The sequence below is a fragment of the Oncorhynchus clarkii genome, unplaced genomic scaffold, assembly GCF_045791955.1.
Source record: "Oncorhynchus clarkii lewisi isolate Uvic-CL-2024 unplaced genomic scaffold, UVic_Ocla_1.0 unplaced_contig_4696_pilon_pilon, whole genome shotgun sequence".
Taxonomy (NCBI): Eukaryota; Metazoa; Chordata; class Actinopteri; order Salmoniformes; family Salmonidae; genus Oncorhynchus; species Oncorhynchus clarkii.
In genome coordinates, this window is record NW_027261115.1 from 182,501 (window position 1) to 199,721 (window position 17,221).

General features: G+C 43.1%; 1 protein-coding gene across 1 annotated transcript in view; it reads right to left on the reverse strand.

Moving 5' to 3' along the window:
* The window catches only part of LOC139404906 (integrin alpha-V-like), an 80,314-nt gene extending 73,172 nt beyond the window's left edge, over nucleotides 1-7,142 (reverse strand). Inside the window, exons 1-4 of the mRNA XM_071147447.1 lie at nucleotides 6,683-7,142; nucleotides 6,313-6,443; nucleotides 858-949; nucleotides 530-644 (exon numbers count right to left, since the gene is read on the reverse strand). Coding sequence (XP_071003548.1) covers nucleotides 530-644; nucleotides 858-949; nucleotides 6,313-6,443; nucleotides 6,683-6,846 — 502 coding nt within the window. The 5' untranslated portion in view covers nucleotides 6,847-7,142. The remainder of the gene's footprint in view (nucleotides 1-529; nucleotides 645-857; nucleotides 950-6,312; nucleotides 6,444-6,682) is intronic.
* Nucleotides 7,143-17,221: the final 10,079 nt, after the last annotated feature.

Genomic DNA, 17,221 nt, shown 5'->3' on the forward strand with positions numbered 1-17,221 from the left:
AATCCTGGACCCAAATAAGGTCTAATCCTGGACCCAAATAAGGTCTAATCCTGGACCCAAATAAGGTCTAACCCTGGACCCAAATAAAGTCTAATCCTGGACCCAAATAAGGTCTAATCCTGGACCCAAATAAAGTCTAATCCTGGACCCAAATAAGGTCTAATCCTGGACCCAAATAAAGTCTAATCCTGGACCCAAATAAGGTCTAATCCTGGACCCAAATAAGGTCTAATCCTGGACCCAAATAAGGTCTAACCCTGGACCCAAATAAGGTCTAACCCTGGACCCAAATAAAGTCTAATCCTGGACCCAAATAAGGTCTAATCCTGGACCCAAATAAAGTCTAATCCTGGACCCAAATAAGGTCTAATCCTGGACCCAAATAAGGTCTAATCCTGGACCCAAATAAGGTCTAATCCTGGACCCAAATAAAGTCTAACCCTGGACCCAAATAAGGTCTAATCCTGGACCCCCCAAAAAAAGGCACTTCTTCAATGGAGATTCTCTCGGCTAGTTTCACGTCACTTACCAGATCGACAGGGAGAATACTCCACCACCTCTCCTCCTTTCTTCAGGAAACACGTACCAACAGGCTCTCGCTCGGATAAGCTGAACGTGCTCCACTGGTAGAGAGGAGCACAGGCCTGAGAGAGAGAGACACACAAACACCTCATGAGTACAGTCAACAACAGCAAGGCCGCGTAACAGAGACAAATACCCGATTAAAAACTGGAAATCCAGACTAAAGTTCTCGGAATCTGTCATGAGACTGTTCGCTAGATAGCGCACTCAAGATTGGGTTCTGATAACGGCATGTTCACCGTCTGACCTTTCTGAGATAAGGACATGACACTCACCAGGATGTGTTCACCATCAGACCGTACCGTGGCTCCAAACCACTGGTTGGACTTGAACTCCATCTGGACTCCGTCTATATTCTCACGATCATCTGAAAGATAAATCATTGTGGGGTTTTAAATGAAGAAACGCCACCTCTTTAAGGGGCGCCCACCCTTTTAACAATAGCTACTCTACAAATGGTGTCATTTTAAATTGGGAACAATGTTTTAAAACAGTTTGCAACCGGTTATGAAAACAAGCCGCCCAGGTCGTCCCGTTTTCTTCCATTTGGGTGCCTAACGAACACGCCCCAGAATATCCACAGAGAAATAGACTGGTAGATATTTGTTATTCCTGATCATTGATAAAGTGTAGCAGCAGCTTTCATCGTCCTCCTGATCAGAGCCTGGAGATCAAACTACATTTTTCCCCTAGAGGAAATTACTCACAGGCAACACCCTATAACAACCCCTGTCTAGCAAATACCGATCTAGCTGTGACACACACACACACTCACACACGTTCCTCAATGAGGACAGCTGAACCTATAAATGACCTGTACTGTAGGTCCCTTAATCACCAGACTTCCTATCAGACTGCTCTGTGGTTAGGATTAACAACGGTCTTCTGTCAACATTGTCTTCATATGGGGTGTGTCGTGTCCATGTGGAAATTATCACATCTTTGTAACAAACCTGAAAAACATCAGATAGGACCAAAACAATTACAAAGATCGTTCTAAATATCCTGTTGGCTGCACAGGTAACCTTTTACGTAGCAGGTGTAGGAAAACACCTGAGAGGAGACCCCGCTTCCATTTTTCAGGGGAAACGGAAGTCAGGTTGAAAATAGTGTATCCCTAAAAGAAAACAGAAACATCCGCTTTCTTCCGACAGCGCAGAGAGTAGCTGCAACGTTGCTGGTATCAAAACACCACGTGTGTGTTGAGGCAGAGTTGAAGTGGCTTTATTGCCTAAAGGGTTGATTAAAACTTTATTCTCAGAGCGGAGCGTGCAGAAATGACATATTACTGTAGACATAAAGACTTAAAAAAGGAAAGATTGTTTTTTTTTTTGTACATCTCTGAGTGATGTTCTATCTATTCCCTGGGGTCATGTTTTCATGTCTTGAGTTATTGCCGTTCAAGCGGACAGAAATCCCGTCTGGCACGACGCAGCGCCGTGATAAAGTCTCTCTCACGACACTGGAAGTTATTAAAAGGAATACGACTTTTAGATGGTGAAAACGGCCATCGTACCCGACAGATTTAAATTCTGAAAGATGTCATAATGGGGGAGGATTTCTACTGCCAAATGTTTTGTTGTTGTTGTTGATATTCCTACCTCGGGAAATGTGTAATTTAACAGAGGGCACACCACATTTCTCCTATTTGTCTTCATCTTCGGCCCAGGGTGACGTTGTGGATGTCAGACTCCACTCTGTGAGGCACATTGATCTACAGGTTCTATTGTATGTAGCTCTGTGCAGACACAGGGAGAGAGTTCTATTGTATGTAGCTCTGTGCAGACACAGGGAGAGAGTTCTATTGTATGTAGCTCTGTGCAGACACAGGGAGAGAGTTCTATTGTATACAGATCTGTGCAGACACAGGGAGAGAGTTCTATTGTATACAGATCTGTGCAGACACAGGGAGAGAGTTCTATTGTATACAGATCTGTGCAGACACAGGGAGAGAGTTCTATTGTATACAGATCTGTGCAGACACAGGGAGAGAGTTCTATTGTATGTAGCTCTGTGCAGACACAGGGAGAGAGTTCTATTGTATGTAGCTCTGTGCAGACACAGGGAGAGAGTTATATTGTATGTAGCTCTGTGCAGACACAGGGAGAGAGTTCTATTGTGTGTAGCTCTGTGCAGACACAGGGAGAGAGTTCTATTGTGTGTAGCTCTGTGCAGACACAGGGAGAAAGTTGCATCTCTGACACACGTGGGAGGATACTCACTACCCTTCCGTGAAAACATACCACAGAGCTCTGTTCCTGTCGAACCATGACTACAGCAAAACTCATAGGAACAACAGCTAGCTCTAACCCAGACTAGAGCCCCAGTTAGAGGAGTAACATCCCAGGTCCTGTCTAGCTCTAACCTAGACTAGAGCACCAGTTAGAGGAATAACATCCCAGCTCCTGTCTAGCTCTAACCCAGACTAGAGCACCAGTTAGAGGAATAACATCCCAGATCCTGTCTAGCTCTAACCCAGACTAGAGCACCAGTTAGAGGAGTAACATCCCAGCTCCTGTCTAGCTCTAACCCAAGACTAGAGCACCAGTTAGAGGAGTAACATCTCAGCTCCTGTCTAGCTCTAACCCAGACTAGAGCACCAGTTAGAGGAGTAACATCCCAGCTCCTGTCTAGCTCTAACCCAGACTAGAGCACCAGTTAGCTGTCCCCTCCTCTAGCCTGGTGACTAGAACCTTGGCTGCACCTGGTCACACATTACACCCACTCCTGGGTCCTCTATATTTATACTTATTCTAATCTAGAGACTGTCTGGACAGCTGTAAATATATGTCAGTTTAGCCTGTCTTACCCCGAGGAAGACTATGGACAGCTGTAAATATATCTGTCAGTTTAGCACATCTAACTGTGAGAAAGACTCAGTGCCCAAAACATTGGTTCTCCAATAAATCAATGGGAGTAATTAGTTGGCTCTAATTGTGACTTTAAAAAAAATTGTATTAAAAGGTTTGCCTGTCCACCAAGAGTAGACTGACAGAGCTGGAAAACAATATCTCATCTGACTGGGACAATCCAGGGAAGAACAGTCAGCAGGAGAAAGACTTCCAGACCATGTGGTTAGCAAGGGTAGCCTAGTGGTTAGAGTGTAGAGGTGGCAGGGTAGCCTAGTGGTTAGAGTGTAGGGGTGGCAGGTAGCATAGTGGTTAGAGTGTAGAGGCGGCAGGTAGCCTAGTGGTTAGAGTGTAGAGGCGGCAGGGTAGCCTAGTGGTTAGAGTGTAGGGGTGGCAGGTAGCCTAGTGGTTAGAGTGTAGGGGTGGCAGGTCGCCTAGTGGTTAGAGTGTAGAGGCGGCAGGGTAGCCTAGTGGTTAGAGTGTAGAGGCGGCAGGGTAGCCTAGTGGTTAGAGTGTAGAGGTGGTAACGTAGCCTAGTGGTTAGAGTGTAGAGGAGGCAGGGTAGCCTAGTGGTTAGAGTGTAGAGGCGGCAGGGTAGCCTAGTGGTTAGAGTGTAGAGGCGGCAGGGTAGCCTAGTGGTTAGAGTGTAGGGGCGGCAGGGTAGCCTAGTGGTTAGAGTGTAGAGGTGGCAGGGTAGCCTAGTGGTTAGAGTGTAGAGGCGGCAGGGTAGCCTAGTGGTTAGAGTGTAGAGGCGGCAGGGTAGCCTAGTGGTTAGAGTGTAGAGGTGGTAACGTAGCCTAGTGGTTAGAGTGTTGGACTAGTAAGCGGAAGGTTGCAAGTTCAAACCCCCGAGCTGACAAGGTACAAATCTGTCGTTTTGTGTCCCTGAACAAGGCAGTTAACCCACTGTTCCTAGGCCGTCATTGTAAATAAGAATTTGTTCTTAACTGACTTGCCTAGTTAAATAAAGGTAAAAAAAATATATATATACTTTGGTAATGGCCAAGCGGGATACAACACCCCTGAACACACACTAATTACAGTACCCCCCCCCCCCCGACCCTAGGCTGCTTGGACACTAACACTAATCTAAACCAATGGCTGAGGCAGCCTCCCCTCACCTCTCAGTCATCACAAAGGCTCCCATTGTAACCATGTCGACACTTACGGCATCACAATAAGACCAGGAGGCCCCTCAGGCACTGACTGGCAAACCACCATAAACATGTTAGCAAAGGGAGGACAATATGGCTAAACCATGACATGGGAAACATATAACATGTTACCATTTCTTCCAACTTTGGAGTTGTTTCCGAAGTGTCAGGTGCAGAGTTTAGTTCAGACTTGGAAATATTCACTTTCCAATAGTCTAGACTAGACTACAGTGGGCTTAGTCACGGGAATAAGGAAGTAATTTAATCTGTTAAGTGAGCAAAATAATTTTTTGGCCTAGTGGTTAGAGCGTTGGACTAGTAACCGGAAGGTTGCAAGTTCAAATCCCCGAGCTGACAAGGTACAAATCTGGCGTTCTGTTCAATAGTTAAATAAAGGTAAAATAAATAAAAAATTAAAACACAACAAACGAAAACCAACGCTAGAAGGCAAATGATCAAAGTTGCACTGATAAAGAGTGGTGTAAATTGCACAGGATAAACTGAAATTACAAGCCAATGTTCTCCTAAATAGCTTAATGTGTGTAATTCATGGGGCTTGGTTTTGCATTGTGTTAGTTTGTGCTGGGACAAACCCATAAGATGTGCTTTAGTGTAAATATTAGTATGAGCCACGTCTGTCTACAAAGGATGCTTCAAGAAATAACAAGTTACTGACTCATATGCCCCCTGTTATAAAGTAGAGCAGACAGTCCTTTAAAGGTACTGGGACTCTCCTCCCCCCTCAATCTCTCTCTCTCTGGATCTGACACCCCCCCCCCCTCTCTCTCTCTCTCTCTCTCTCTCTCTCTCTCTCTCAACTCAAGGGGCTTTATTGGCATGGGAAACATGATGACGTTGCCAAATCAACTGAAATGGATAAACAGAAGTGAAATAAACAATACAAAATGAACAGTAAACATTACACTCACAAAAGTTCCAAAAGAATAGAGTGCTTTCCCATGTCTATATACAGTGTTGTAATGACGTGCAAATAGTTAAAGAAAAGGGAAAATAAATCAACATAACTGTCTGACTGTCTGTGTCTCTGCCTGTCTGTCTGTGTCTCTGTCTGTCTGTCTGTGTCTCTGCCTGTCTGTCTGTGTCTCTGCCTGTCTGTCTGTGTCTCTGTCTGTCTGTCTGTGTCTCCGCCTGTCTGTCTGTGTCTCTGCCTGTCTGTCTGTGTCTCTGTCTGTCTGTCTGTGTCTCCGCCTGTCTGTCTGTGTCTCTGCCTGTCTGTCTGTGTCTCTGCCTGTCTGTCTGTGTCTCTGCCTGTCTGTCTGTGTCTCTGCCTGCCTGTCTGTGTCTCTGCCTGTCTGTCTGTGTCTCTGCCTGTCTGTCTGTGTCTCTGCCTGTCTGTGTCTCCACCTGTCTGCTTGCGTCTGTCTGTCTGTCTGCCTGCCTGCCTGTCTGTCTGCCTGTCCGTCCGTCTGTGTAACTCTTAAGCTTAACACTGAGCATGTCTGCCTATCTCCAATATAAGCTTCCTAGAAGAGTGAACATCTGCCTTTGCTCCGTCTGACATCCTAAAAACACTTAAAACGTACCTCATAAAAAAGGTCACATTTCACATACGTATGGTTCAACCAGGTTTTTTTAATGTGGACATGACCCTTGACTGAAATAACCAATCTATCGTGGCCCCTTCCTGTTCATCACCGTGTAGAAGTCGAGAAAAAGGGGTCAAATCAATGAGATGCTTGTTTTTGTACCTGACATACTCTACTCACCAGTATTGTCAAACTGTACTTGGGTACAGTCACTACTCTTCTGCCACGGGCAGGTATAGACTGCCCCTCGCTCCACCACTGTGGAAGCTGAGGAGGTGTTGGCTCTGGGAGCTCCTATAAGAATGTTTGACCTGAAGAAGAGAAAAACGGGCTTAAGTCTAAATTCGTGAAAACATGGCACCGCACCTAGCTATTAGGGTCGCAAAACAAAGCTATGTCACATGACGAATAGCATACATATTATATTTATTTCTGTTGAGTCACATTAACAATAGTATAATTCTACTTTCTCTCATCATAGTTCAAATAAGGCTAATAGCCCCTATGGCAAAAGGCAATACAAAAATTTTATTATATAACTCAATCTTACTGCTTATTATTTGGCTGGAAAAAATCCACAGAAAATCCAAAATAACTTCCTTTAGGTCCAGAGAATACATAGGGCTTGTCAATATCCAGATTGAACGAGGTTGTCCACTGTAAATAAGACAGGATCAAAGCCAAAGATAAACCAAGATTGCGACGTCTTTCCATCCTGACTGCTAAAGATTCAAGCCTTATTAAACACGGGGTGTGTGGCGTGTTTTAGTGTTGGCGATAAGAGCTCAACTGCAACGAGTTCTCCTTTCTTTTTTGTAGTCGTTCTAACGATGATACACCGAGATCCCACACTCCATTTCCATCTATCCGGCGCCAGTTCAGTAAAACCACTCCGCTAAACAGTTTCACTGCTTCACCAGCATTACCAGGAAAAGAGTCCAATTCGAAACAACTCGTATCATCAATCGTACAGTTCATGTGATTCAACGTCACAAATCTCTGTACAACGTAAAACAAACAAAAAAATACAACCTCGACAGCCCCCGCGTTGTGTAGTGTTACAGCAGCACTTAAAAATATATACTTCCGGGTCAAGGGAATTTCAGAATTGTTCTAAATAAAAGTCCCCCACATATTAGTAGAAAAGTGTTATTATCATGTATTTATATTCACGATATATGAAAAATAATTGTCTAAACATTAACAATGGTTCATATTTGTTCATATTTAAGTGACATTTGCATTAAATGTGGGTTTTAAAACATGTTCCAAGCCAGGACAAATAAATGCCCCCCAATTCAATACAACGTATATGAAATACACATTGGTTTATAGAAAGACAACTATTATTCTAGGTGCCAAAGTAAAAGTGGAGTCAGTTGCGATTACTCACTATGATCTGTAGAATCTATTTATATATGGTGTTATGTCATGGGTAACTGAGACCTATACGCCCAGAAACACTTTCTACTCCACCTAGTCCATTGGTCCCAATGCAATACACTATAGACCTATAAATGACATATTGGCCGTATAGTGTCCAGTGCCTCCATTTTAAGATGTTTTATCAGTCCAGCAGCACTTGCTATGAGCTTGTTTTTTGTTCAAACTCACCTTTCTTTGTATAATAGGGACTAGTTAGTAGACTGTACCCTGGTTTTATGGACACACAAACAATCATTTTTCCTGTACAGTGCAATTTGTTTGTGCAATAAAATACAACAAAAATACAGTAAGACTTTTCTTAAAAATTACATTTCAAAATTGCATCCTTGAACAATATAGCACCAGTCAATTAACAAAAAAATTCATACAATTAAAATAATATATAGTTTTTTTAATTGTCATTGTATACTTAAACTTCCGCCATTTCTCAATGTGCTCCACCTTATAATATTCATTATCTTGTATAAAGTAGTCATTATTTTTAGTTTAATTTTAATTTTTTTACATGATGCAAAGCTGCAAGTCAATATTGATTTTATATCATACACACAGCGTTTTACCGTGAACTTTTATTTTGAAGACACATTTCTAAAGCCGGAAGTGTTAAAGCTGCTGCCGTGACGCTAATAATCCCTTACAGTGGACGCGTTATAATAACCGTCAAACCCAGCGGTAAAACCCGATAATGGTTCCAATCGTTTTTTCACCGTTCATTTTTGCGTCTATGATTTTTAGGTCTACTTTATATAAGGTCTGTGTCTCGTGTAGGCTTACGTGATGTTTTGATACGGATATCAATATATTCGCCGCATTTTTCTCAACAATATAAAAATGCTAATTAGCAACAGAGAAGTCCTCAGTAAAACTACAAATTCCTTGCATGTCATCTCTACCGACACCGATACCGTTCAGCAGCGCGATCAGAGACCAGCAGTGTCCAACCCATGAACTTCTTATGTCCCCTTAGCTAGCTAGTTAGGAGGTAGATCAAAACAGCATGTTATTCAACTGAGCCTTAATCATTGTTTGTACAATATGTCGACTTTAGTGCCTTTCAGACCTTAGGGCATTTTTTGAAGGACGCTGCATAAGATCATTAAAAGGGGAGAAGACCGCTAGAAGTCTGGCCATGTGGAGAAGAGCAGCTATAGTGAGGGGTAACTTACCGGTTTGGTCAGAGCCAGCATGAGGGATAAAGTTTATCCTGCCTCCTTGAGGATAGCTATTAAGTGAACAATTAATAAATACCACACACAAACAACAGAATAGGTTATATTGCATTCAAGTTTTGCTAAAAGCAGCCAACTAAACTAATGTAGTTAATGTAAGTTCAATCACAAAGGTATTTTATCACAGTGGGAGTTTTTAATTTATTTAACTTTTATTTACCTAGGCAAGTCAGTAAAGAACAAATTCTTATTTACAATGACGGCCTACCGGGGAACAGTGTCGTGCCTTTGGCTATGCCGGATTAAGTGATATGACATGCTATTCTATAAAATAATTTCTCCATAATTAATATTACCTGATTGAGCTAATCATGTAATTGTAATTAACTAGAGAGTCGGGGCACCACTAAATAATATTTATAGAGCAGTTATCTTCCGAATAAACTCTTAAAGACCTAGTAATATTTTACATCAATAGCAGTCAATATTAATCGTCACCTTAATTCAGTCTCATCTGAAAGTTTTAAATTCTTGGTTATCTTCACGAACCCTGGCTAACAAGTTGAATCAGCAATACAACATTTGGTTTAATTGTTTATTTACTAAATACCTAACTAATCACAGAGAATTACATATACACATAATTAAATCATAACTTGATTACAAATGACGTCATGAAGGAAAACGTCCCTAGTGGACGGAACAGATATGACAGCTGGTTACACAAAAGAAAAGGGGCTGGGTTTGAGCGAAAGAGCGGGAAGACTGAGGGACAAAATGAGAAGCTGTGCTATCGTAAATACATTGTCTTATGCATTCTAAATTACCGCCCATTTGGAAAAGGAAAATGCAATAAATATTTACTCTGAGCTGCGCTTCCCATATAGCTTCAGAAGACCTGGAAACACCTGCTGATGCTCGCTTCCCATATCACGTCAGAAGGCCTGGAAACACCTGCTGATGCTCGCTTCCCATATAGCTTCAGACGACCTGGAAACACCTGCTGATGCTCGCTTCCCATATCACTGCAGAATACCTGGAAACACCTGCTGATGCTCGCTTCCCATATCACTTCAGAAGACCTGGAAACACCTGCTGATGCTCGCTTCCCATATCACTGCAGAAGACCTGGAAACACCTGCTGATGCTCGCTTCCCAAATCACTTCAGAAGACCTGGAAACACCTGCTGATGCTCGCTTCCCAAATCACTTCAGAAGACCTGGAAACACCTGCTTTTCGTGGAACTCTTTTTTTATATAGTTGACACACTTGATCACATTCTGGAGAGTGGCGTGAAGCTCAGGCACCATGTCCTTCGCTGCCAATGCCTCCATGTGAAGGAAACTGTGGTTCCACGTAGCCCTCTGTGCTTTCTCCACTTAACTACTTTGCTTTCCAGTCATGGCAGCTTCCCCATCAATGGTCACACCGACACACCCATCACAGGCCAGTCCCACGGAGCCCAGGTACACATCCACTGTGTTAAAGACAGCCCCTGGCCAGTCCCACGGAGCCCAGGTACATAGCCATTGTGTTAAAGACAGCCCCTGACCAGTCCCACGGAGCCCAGGTACACATCCACTGTGTTAAAGACAGCCCCTGGCCAGTCCCACGGAGCCCAGGTACACATCCACTGTGTTAAAGACAGCCCCTGGCCAGTCCCACGGAGCCCAGGTACAGATCCACTGTGTTAAAGACAGCCCCTGGCCAGTCCCACGGAGCCCAGGTACATATCCACTGTGTTAAAGACAGCCCCTGACCAGTCCCACGGAGCCCAGGTACAGATCCACTGTGTTAAAGACAGTCCCACAGAGCCCAGGTACATATCCACTGTGTTAAAGACAGCCTCTGCAGTGGTAGTGGTGGTGGGCAAATCAGCACTAAAAAGGAACTACTCCTCGAAGTTATTTATTATCCCACACGTTTTTGACATAGATCCATTGGAATGGCATGGTGAGCCACATCTGTGGATTCATCAAGATGCAGTGCATCATGGCCGTTTGCACTGATGCGCTCTGATGTCTGGCGCTTCATGTCCTCAGACATGTCCTGGATTCTCCTCCTCGTGGTGTCATCGGAAAGGGTATGGTTTTATTACGTTTGTAGGCGACTGACATGTCATTCACCGCAGAGAGATTGAGATCCTCTGAGCTGGTTTGGGCTTTTTTTGCACTTAACAATGCGCTGGGCCACAACGTATGATGCGCAAAGTGCCTTTTCTTGTAACGCACGTTCTACAATGAATCTTGGCTTCATTATCTTCATGGCTTGGATGCTTGGTGTCCAGATGTCTTTTCATTTTGTAGGGTTTTCCTGTTCTCATTAGCTAACAGCTCGTTGCTCATAGGACGTCTCCACTCACCCTGCCTGTCTTCTACATATGTAAAACCATCTTTGATGAAGTCGTGGTGGTATTTTCTCTTCTTGACAGGGACCGGGTTGCAGTGGCGACCCATCAATCAGGACAAGTGGGGCAGAGCACCTGTTTTGAGACCCACATTTTTAGCAAAACATTTAAAATAAAGAAATAATAAAACAATTATAATATATCATTTTTGGGGGACTTACCTAATTTGCATGTTATTTTGGCATTAATACAGTGCCTTTCAAAAGTATTCATCCCCCTTGGCGTTTTTCCTATTTTGTTGCATTACAACCTGTAATAGAAATTGATTTTTGGGGGGATTTCATATAATGGACAAACACAAAATAGTACAAATTGGTGAATTGAAATTGAAAGCAAAACGTTATAAAAAACAAATGTTGATTTAAAAACGGAAAAGTGCTGCGTGAAATGTATTCACCCCCTCTGTTATGAAGCCCCTAAATAAGATCTGGTGCAACTAATTACCATCAGAAGTCACATAATTAGTTAAATAAAGTCCACCTGTGTGCAATCTAAGTGTCACATGATCTGTCACATGATCTCAGTATATATACACCTGTTCTGAAAGGCCCCAGAGTCTGCAACACCACTAGGAAAGGGGCACCACCAAGCAAGCGACACTATGAAGACCAAGGAGCTCTCCAAACAGGTCATGGACAAAGTTGTGGAGAAGTACAAATCAGGGTTGGGTTATGAAAAAATATCTGAAACTTTGAACATCATACGGAGCACCATTAAATCCATTATTAGAAGATGGAAAGAATATGGCACCACAACAAACCTGCCAAGAGAGGGCCGCCCACCAAAACTCACAGACCAGGCAAGGAGGGCATTAATCAGAGAGGCAACAAAGAGACCAAAGATAACCCTGAAGGAGCAGCAAAGCTGGAGCATTTGTCCATAGGACCACTTTATGCCGTACACTCCACAGAGCTGGGCTTTATGGAAGAGTGTCCAGAAAAAAAAGCAATTTCTTAAAGAAAAAAATAATCAAACACATTTGATGATCGCCAAAAAGAACGTGGGAGACTCCCCAAACATATGGATAAAGGTACTCTGGTCAGATGAGACTTTGAGCTTTTTGGCCATCAAGGAAAATGCTATGTCTGTCGCAAACCCAACACCTCGCGTCACACCGAGAACACCATCCCCACAGTGAAGTATGGTGGTGGCAGCATCATGTTGTGGGAATGTTTTTCATCGGCAGGGAATGGGAAACTGGTCAGAATTGAAGGAATGATGGATGGCGCTAAATACAGGGAATTCTTGAGGGAAACTGGTTTGTCTTCCAGAGATTTGAGACTGGGACGGAGGTTCACCTTCCAGCGGGACAATGACCCTAAGCATACTGCTAAAGCAACACTTGAGTGGTTTAAGGGGAAACATTTAAATGTCTTGGAATGGCCTAATCAAAGCCCAGACCTCAATCTAATTGAGAATCTGTGGTATGACTTAAAGATTGCTGTACACCAGTGGAACCTATCCAACTTGCACGAGCTGGAGCAGTTTTGGCTTGAAGAATGGGAAAAAATCCCGGTGGCTAGATGTGCCAAGTTTATAGAGACATACCCCAAGAGACTTGCAGACTGTAATTGCTGCAAAAGGTGGCTCTACAAAGTATTGACCTTGGGGGGGGGGGGGTGAATAGTTATGCATGCTCAGGTTTTAATTTTTTTGTCTAATGTCTTGTTTGTTTCACAATAAATATTTTGCATCTTCAAAAATTGTAGGCATGTTGTATAATCAAATGATACAACCCCTAAAAAAATCAATTTTAATTCCAGGTTGTAAGGCAACAAAATAGGAAAAATGCCAAGGGGCGTGAATACTTTCGCAAGCCACTGTAAGTGTCATGTATCAGTTTGCAAACAATGTAAAATAAAAAAAATATATATATATCATTGAGTTAACAAAGCTACATACAAACATGGTCTTTCCTTTTGTTTTCTTAATGAAGGCAGCTCCAAAATGCAGGTATTTCAGTCTTTCTCAGTGCTTTCTGTGGTTCCACGTAGCCCTCTGTGCTTTCTTTCTGCACACACAACATTCTATTATAAGAATTGTGTTATTTGACGTCTTTTTTGACACGCAAAGACCCAAACAGCGTTCAATGTCCCTCCCCCTAATCATTTGGTCTATTTCCACCTCTTAATTCCGCCTACTGTTCTAACTTGGTGGTGAACACGTAGCCTATAACCTGTTTTAGAGAAATGTCATCATTGAATAGTGTAAGAGCTTTCATTGTCTGCTTTATATGCCCCCTTTGTTTATCCTACTGTTCTGACTTGGTGTACACTGTAAGAACGGCCCATGTTCTGAATTTTGTCGCTGTACATTTCAAAAGGTGCTTAACAAATAGTTATATTGACTACTTCCGTCGTCGCTCTGCAAGGGCCGCTGCTTTTGTGACGCGATGGGTAACGATGCTTCGTCCGTGTCAGTTGTCTTAATCAAAATGACGGATTGTCTCTTATCTGCTTGTCGTCCCCTTATGCTATAGTTACATGTACATCTCAATTGTCAGTAGAAACCACATTTGTTTAAGTAGGTCAGCCATATCAGCTATGTTTTTTAAAAAGGCAGTAAATGAGGCTAAATGAACTGTTTCGCTGCCAGACAAGACTCCGCTGATAGCCAGGTGTAGCAGTGGTAAGGTGTTGGGACTCTGCTGATAGCCAGGTGTAGCAGTGGTAAGGTGTTGGGACTCTGCTGATAGCCAGGTGTAGCAGTGGTAAGGTGTTGGGACTGCTGTTGGGACAGCTTTATGTAGGACCTAACAGTTTGTGGGCACCGCTTGGCACCGTTATAGTGCAATTAATGTATTGTTTAGTGTATTTGCTTTTCTGGCATGCATCCCACTTTTATTTTTGTTTCCCCCACCAAGATGTACATGCTAAAAGCCTTATTGCCTTATTGTTGACATTGGAAGCAGCTGTAAATGAAGAGGAGAGCTGCACGTTTTAAAAAACGTGTTCATGATTTTACTCTGACAGCTAGCCTGCATGAGTTAAATGACAGCTAACTATCCACATGTGAAATGCCTGCAGAACTCATGTGCATTGTTTGCTGTCAATCAAGCTAGCTGTCAGAAGATCTCTATCTGATTGGACGTGTCACATTTAAAACAAACATTGCTGCAGAATTACATTTTTAATTGGATCAGTGTGTGTGGGCGGGGCGAGAACGTTTTCGTATTGGTCAGTGAGTGTTTATACCGAAAAACCCTGTTGAGTCCGAACGTAGATATCCATTTCGTCACTGCGACGCGCTGCACGTATAAAGTCAGCAACGATAGGTGTTGCGATGGTATCCTTTCAAAAATAAAAGTGAAGTTGCGGCGATTACCTTTCAAAAAAAATACTATTCTTATTTTGTATATATTCTTGCACAATTCCCGAGACCCCTTAAAATCCTCCGGACCCCCCCCCCCCCCCCCCCCCCCCAGTTGAGAATCACTGCCTGACCTGTGGGGTAACTATAGCCCCTCCCCTCTCCTGAAAACATGGTGTTGACATACAAAGGTAAAGATAAAGGTGGATGATGGTCAAGCGTTGGCAAACAAACTATGAAGAGAAATAAGTGGCTACAGTTGACACTTTTTCTAGGGGGAGGGGGCTATTTAATGAAATGTTGTTTTTAGAAAAGGACCATTTTTCCCAAGGACACGGGGTTATCACTCACTGACTGCTTTATTAAAAAACTGAGTACAATTTGTATCTCTAAACAAGTTGATTATTTATCTTTCGGCTCCCCAAATGGTGTGTGTATATATACTTTGTATATATATATATATATATATATATAGAAGCAGAGTTGCAAAGAAAAAGCCATATCTCAGACTGGCCAATAAAAATAAAAGATTAAGATGGGCAAAAGAACACAGACACTGAACAGAGGAACTCTGCCTAGAAGGCCAGCATCCTGGAGTCACCTCTATACTGTTAACCCTGAGACTGGACAGAGGAACTCTGCCTAGAAGGCCAGCATCCTGGAGTCGCCTCTTCACTGTTGACGTTAAGACTGGTGTTTTGCGGGTACTATTTCATGAAGCTGCCATTTGAGGACTTCTGGGGTGTCTGTTTCTCAAACTAGAAACTCGAATGTACTTGTCCTCTTGCTCAGTTGTGCACCGGGGCCTCGCACTCCTCTTTCTATTCTGGTTAGGGCCAGTTTGTGCTTTTCTGTGAAGGGAGTAGGACACAGCGTTGTACGAGATCTTCAGTTTCTTGGCAATTTCTCACATGGAATAATCTTAATTTCTCAGAACTAGAATAGACTGACGAGTTTCAGAAGAAAGTTCTTTGTTTCTGGTATTTTTGAGCCTGATACTCCAGATACTCATCTAGTCTAAAGAAGGCCAGTTTTATTGCTTCTTCAATCAAATCAAATCCAATTTAATTAGTCACATGCGCCGAATACAACAGAATACAACACCTTACAGTGAAATGCTTACTTACAAGCCCCTAACCGACAGTGCAGTTTCAAAAAATACGGAGAAGAATAAGAGATAAACAATAACAAGTAATTAAAGAGGAGCAGTAAAAAAATACAATATATACAGGGGGGTGTGGAGGCTATATACAGGGTATTACGGTACAGAGTCAATGTGGAGGCTATATACAGGGTATTACGGTACAGAGTCAATGTGGAGGCTATATACAGGGTGTTACGGTACAGAGTCAATGTGGAGGCTATATACAGGGGGTACCGGTACAGAGTCAATGTGGAGGCTATATACAGGGTATTACGGTACAGAGTCAATGTGGAGGCTATATACAGGGTATTACGGTACAGAGTCAATGTGGAGGCTATATACAGGGTATTACGGTACAGAGTCAATGTGGAGGCTACATACAGGGTGTTACGGTACAGAGTCAATGTGGAGGCTATATACAGGGTGTTACGGTACAGAGTCAATGTGGAGGCTATATACAGGGTATTACGGTACAGAGTCAATGTGGAGGCTATATACAGGGTGTTACGGTACAGAGTCAATGTGGAGGCTATATACAGGGTGTTACGGTACAGAGTCAATGTGGAGGCTATATACAGGGTATTACGGTACAGAGTCAATGTGGAGGCTATATACAGGGTGTTACGGTACAGAGTCAATGTGGAGGCTATATACAGGGTATTACGGTACAGAGTCAATGTGGAGGTTATATACAGGGTGTTACGGTACAGAGTCAATGTGGAGGCTATATACAGGGTATTACGGTACAGAGTCAATGTGGAGGCTATATACAGGGTGTTACGGTACAGAGTCAATGTGGAGGCTATATACAGGGTATTACGGTACAGAGTCAATGTGGAGGCTATATACAGGGTATTACGGTACAGAGTCAATGTGGAGGCTATATACAGGGTATTACGGTACAGAGTCAATGTGGAGGCTATATACAGGGTATTACGGTACAGAGTCAATGTGGAGGCTATATACAGGGTATTACGGTACAGAGTCAATGTGGAGGCTATATACAGGGTATTACGGTACAGAGTCAATGTGGAGGCTATATACAGGGTATTACGGTACAGAGTCAATGTGGAGGCTATATACAGGGGGTACCGGTACAGAGTCAATGTGGAGGCTATATACAGGGGGTACTGATACAGAGTCAATGTGCAGGGGGCACCGGTTAGTAATGAGACTATATACAGGGGGTACTGATACAGAGTCAGTGTGCGGGGCACCGGTTAGTAATGAGACTATATACAGGGGGTACTGGTACAGAGTCAATGTGCAGGGGGCACCGGTTAGTAATGAGACTATATACAGGGGGTACTGGTACAGAGTCAGTGTGCAGGGGGCACCGGTTAGTAATGAGACTATATACAGGGGGTACTGGTACAGAGTCAGTGTGCAGGGCACCGGTTAGTAATGAGACTATATACAGGTGGTACTGGTACAGAGTCAGTGTGCGGGGCACCGGTTAGTTGAGTTAGTATGTACATGTAGGTAGAGTTAATTAAAGTAGCAGTGGTATAAAGAGGCGGAATACAGCTCATTCAATGCTATCTTAGTGCCAGCCTCTGAATGAGGTGGTATGTAAACAGCTACAAAGAATACAGATAAACTCTCTTGGTAGG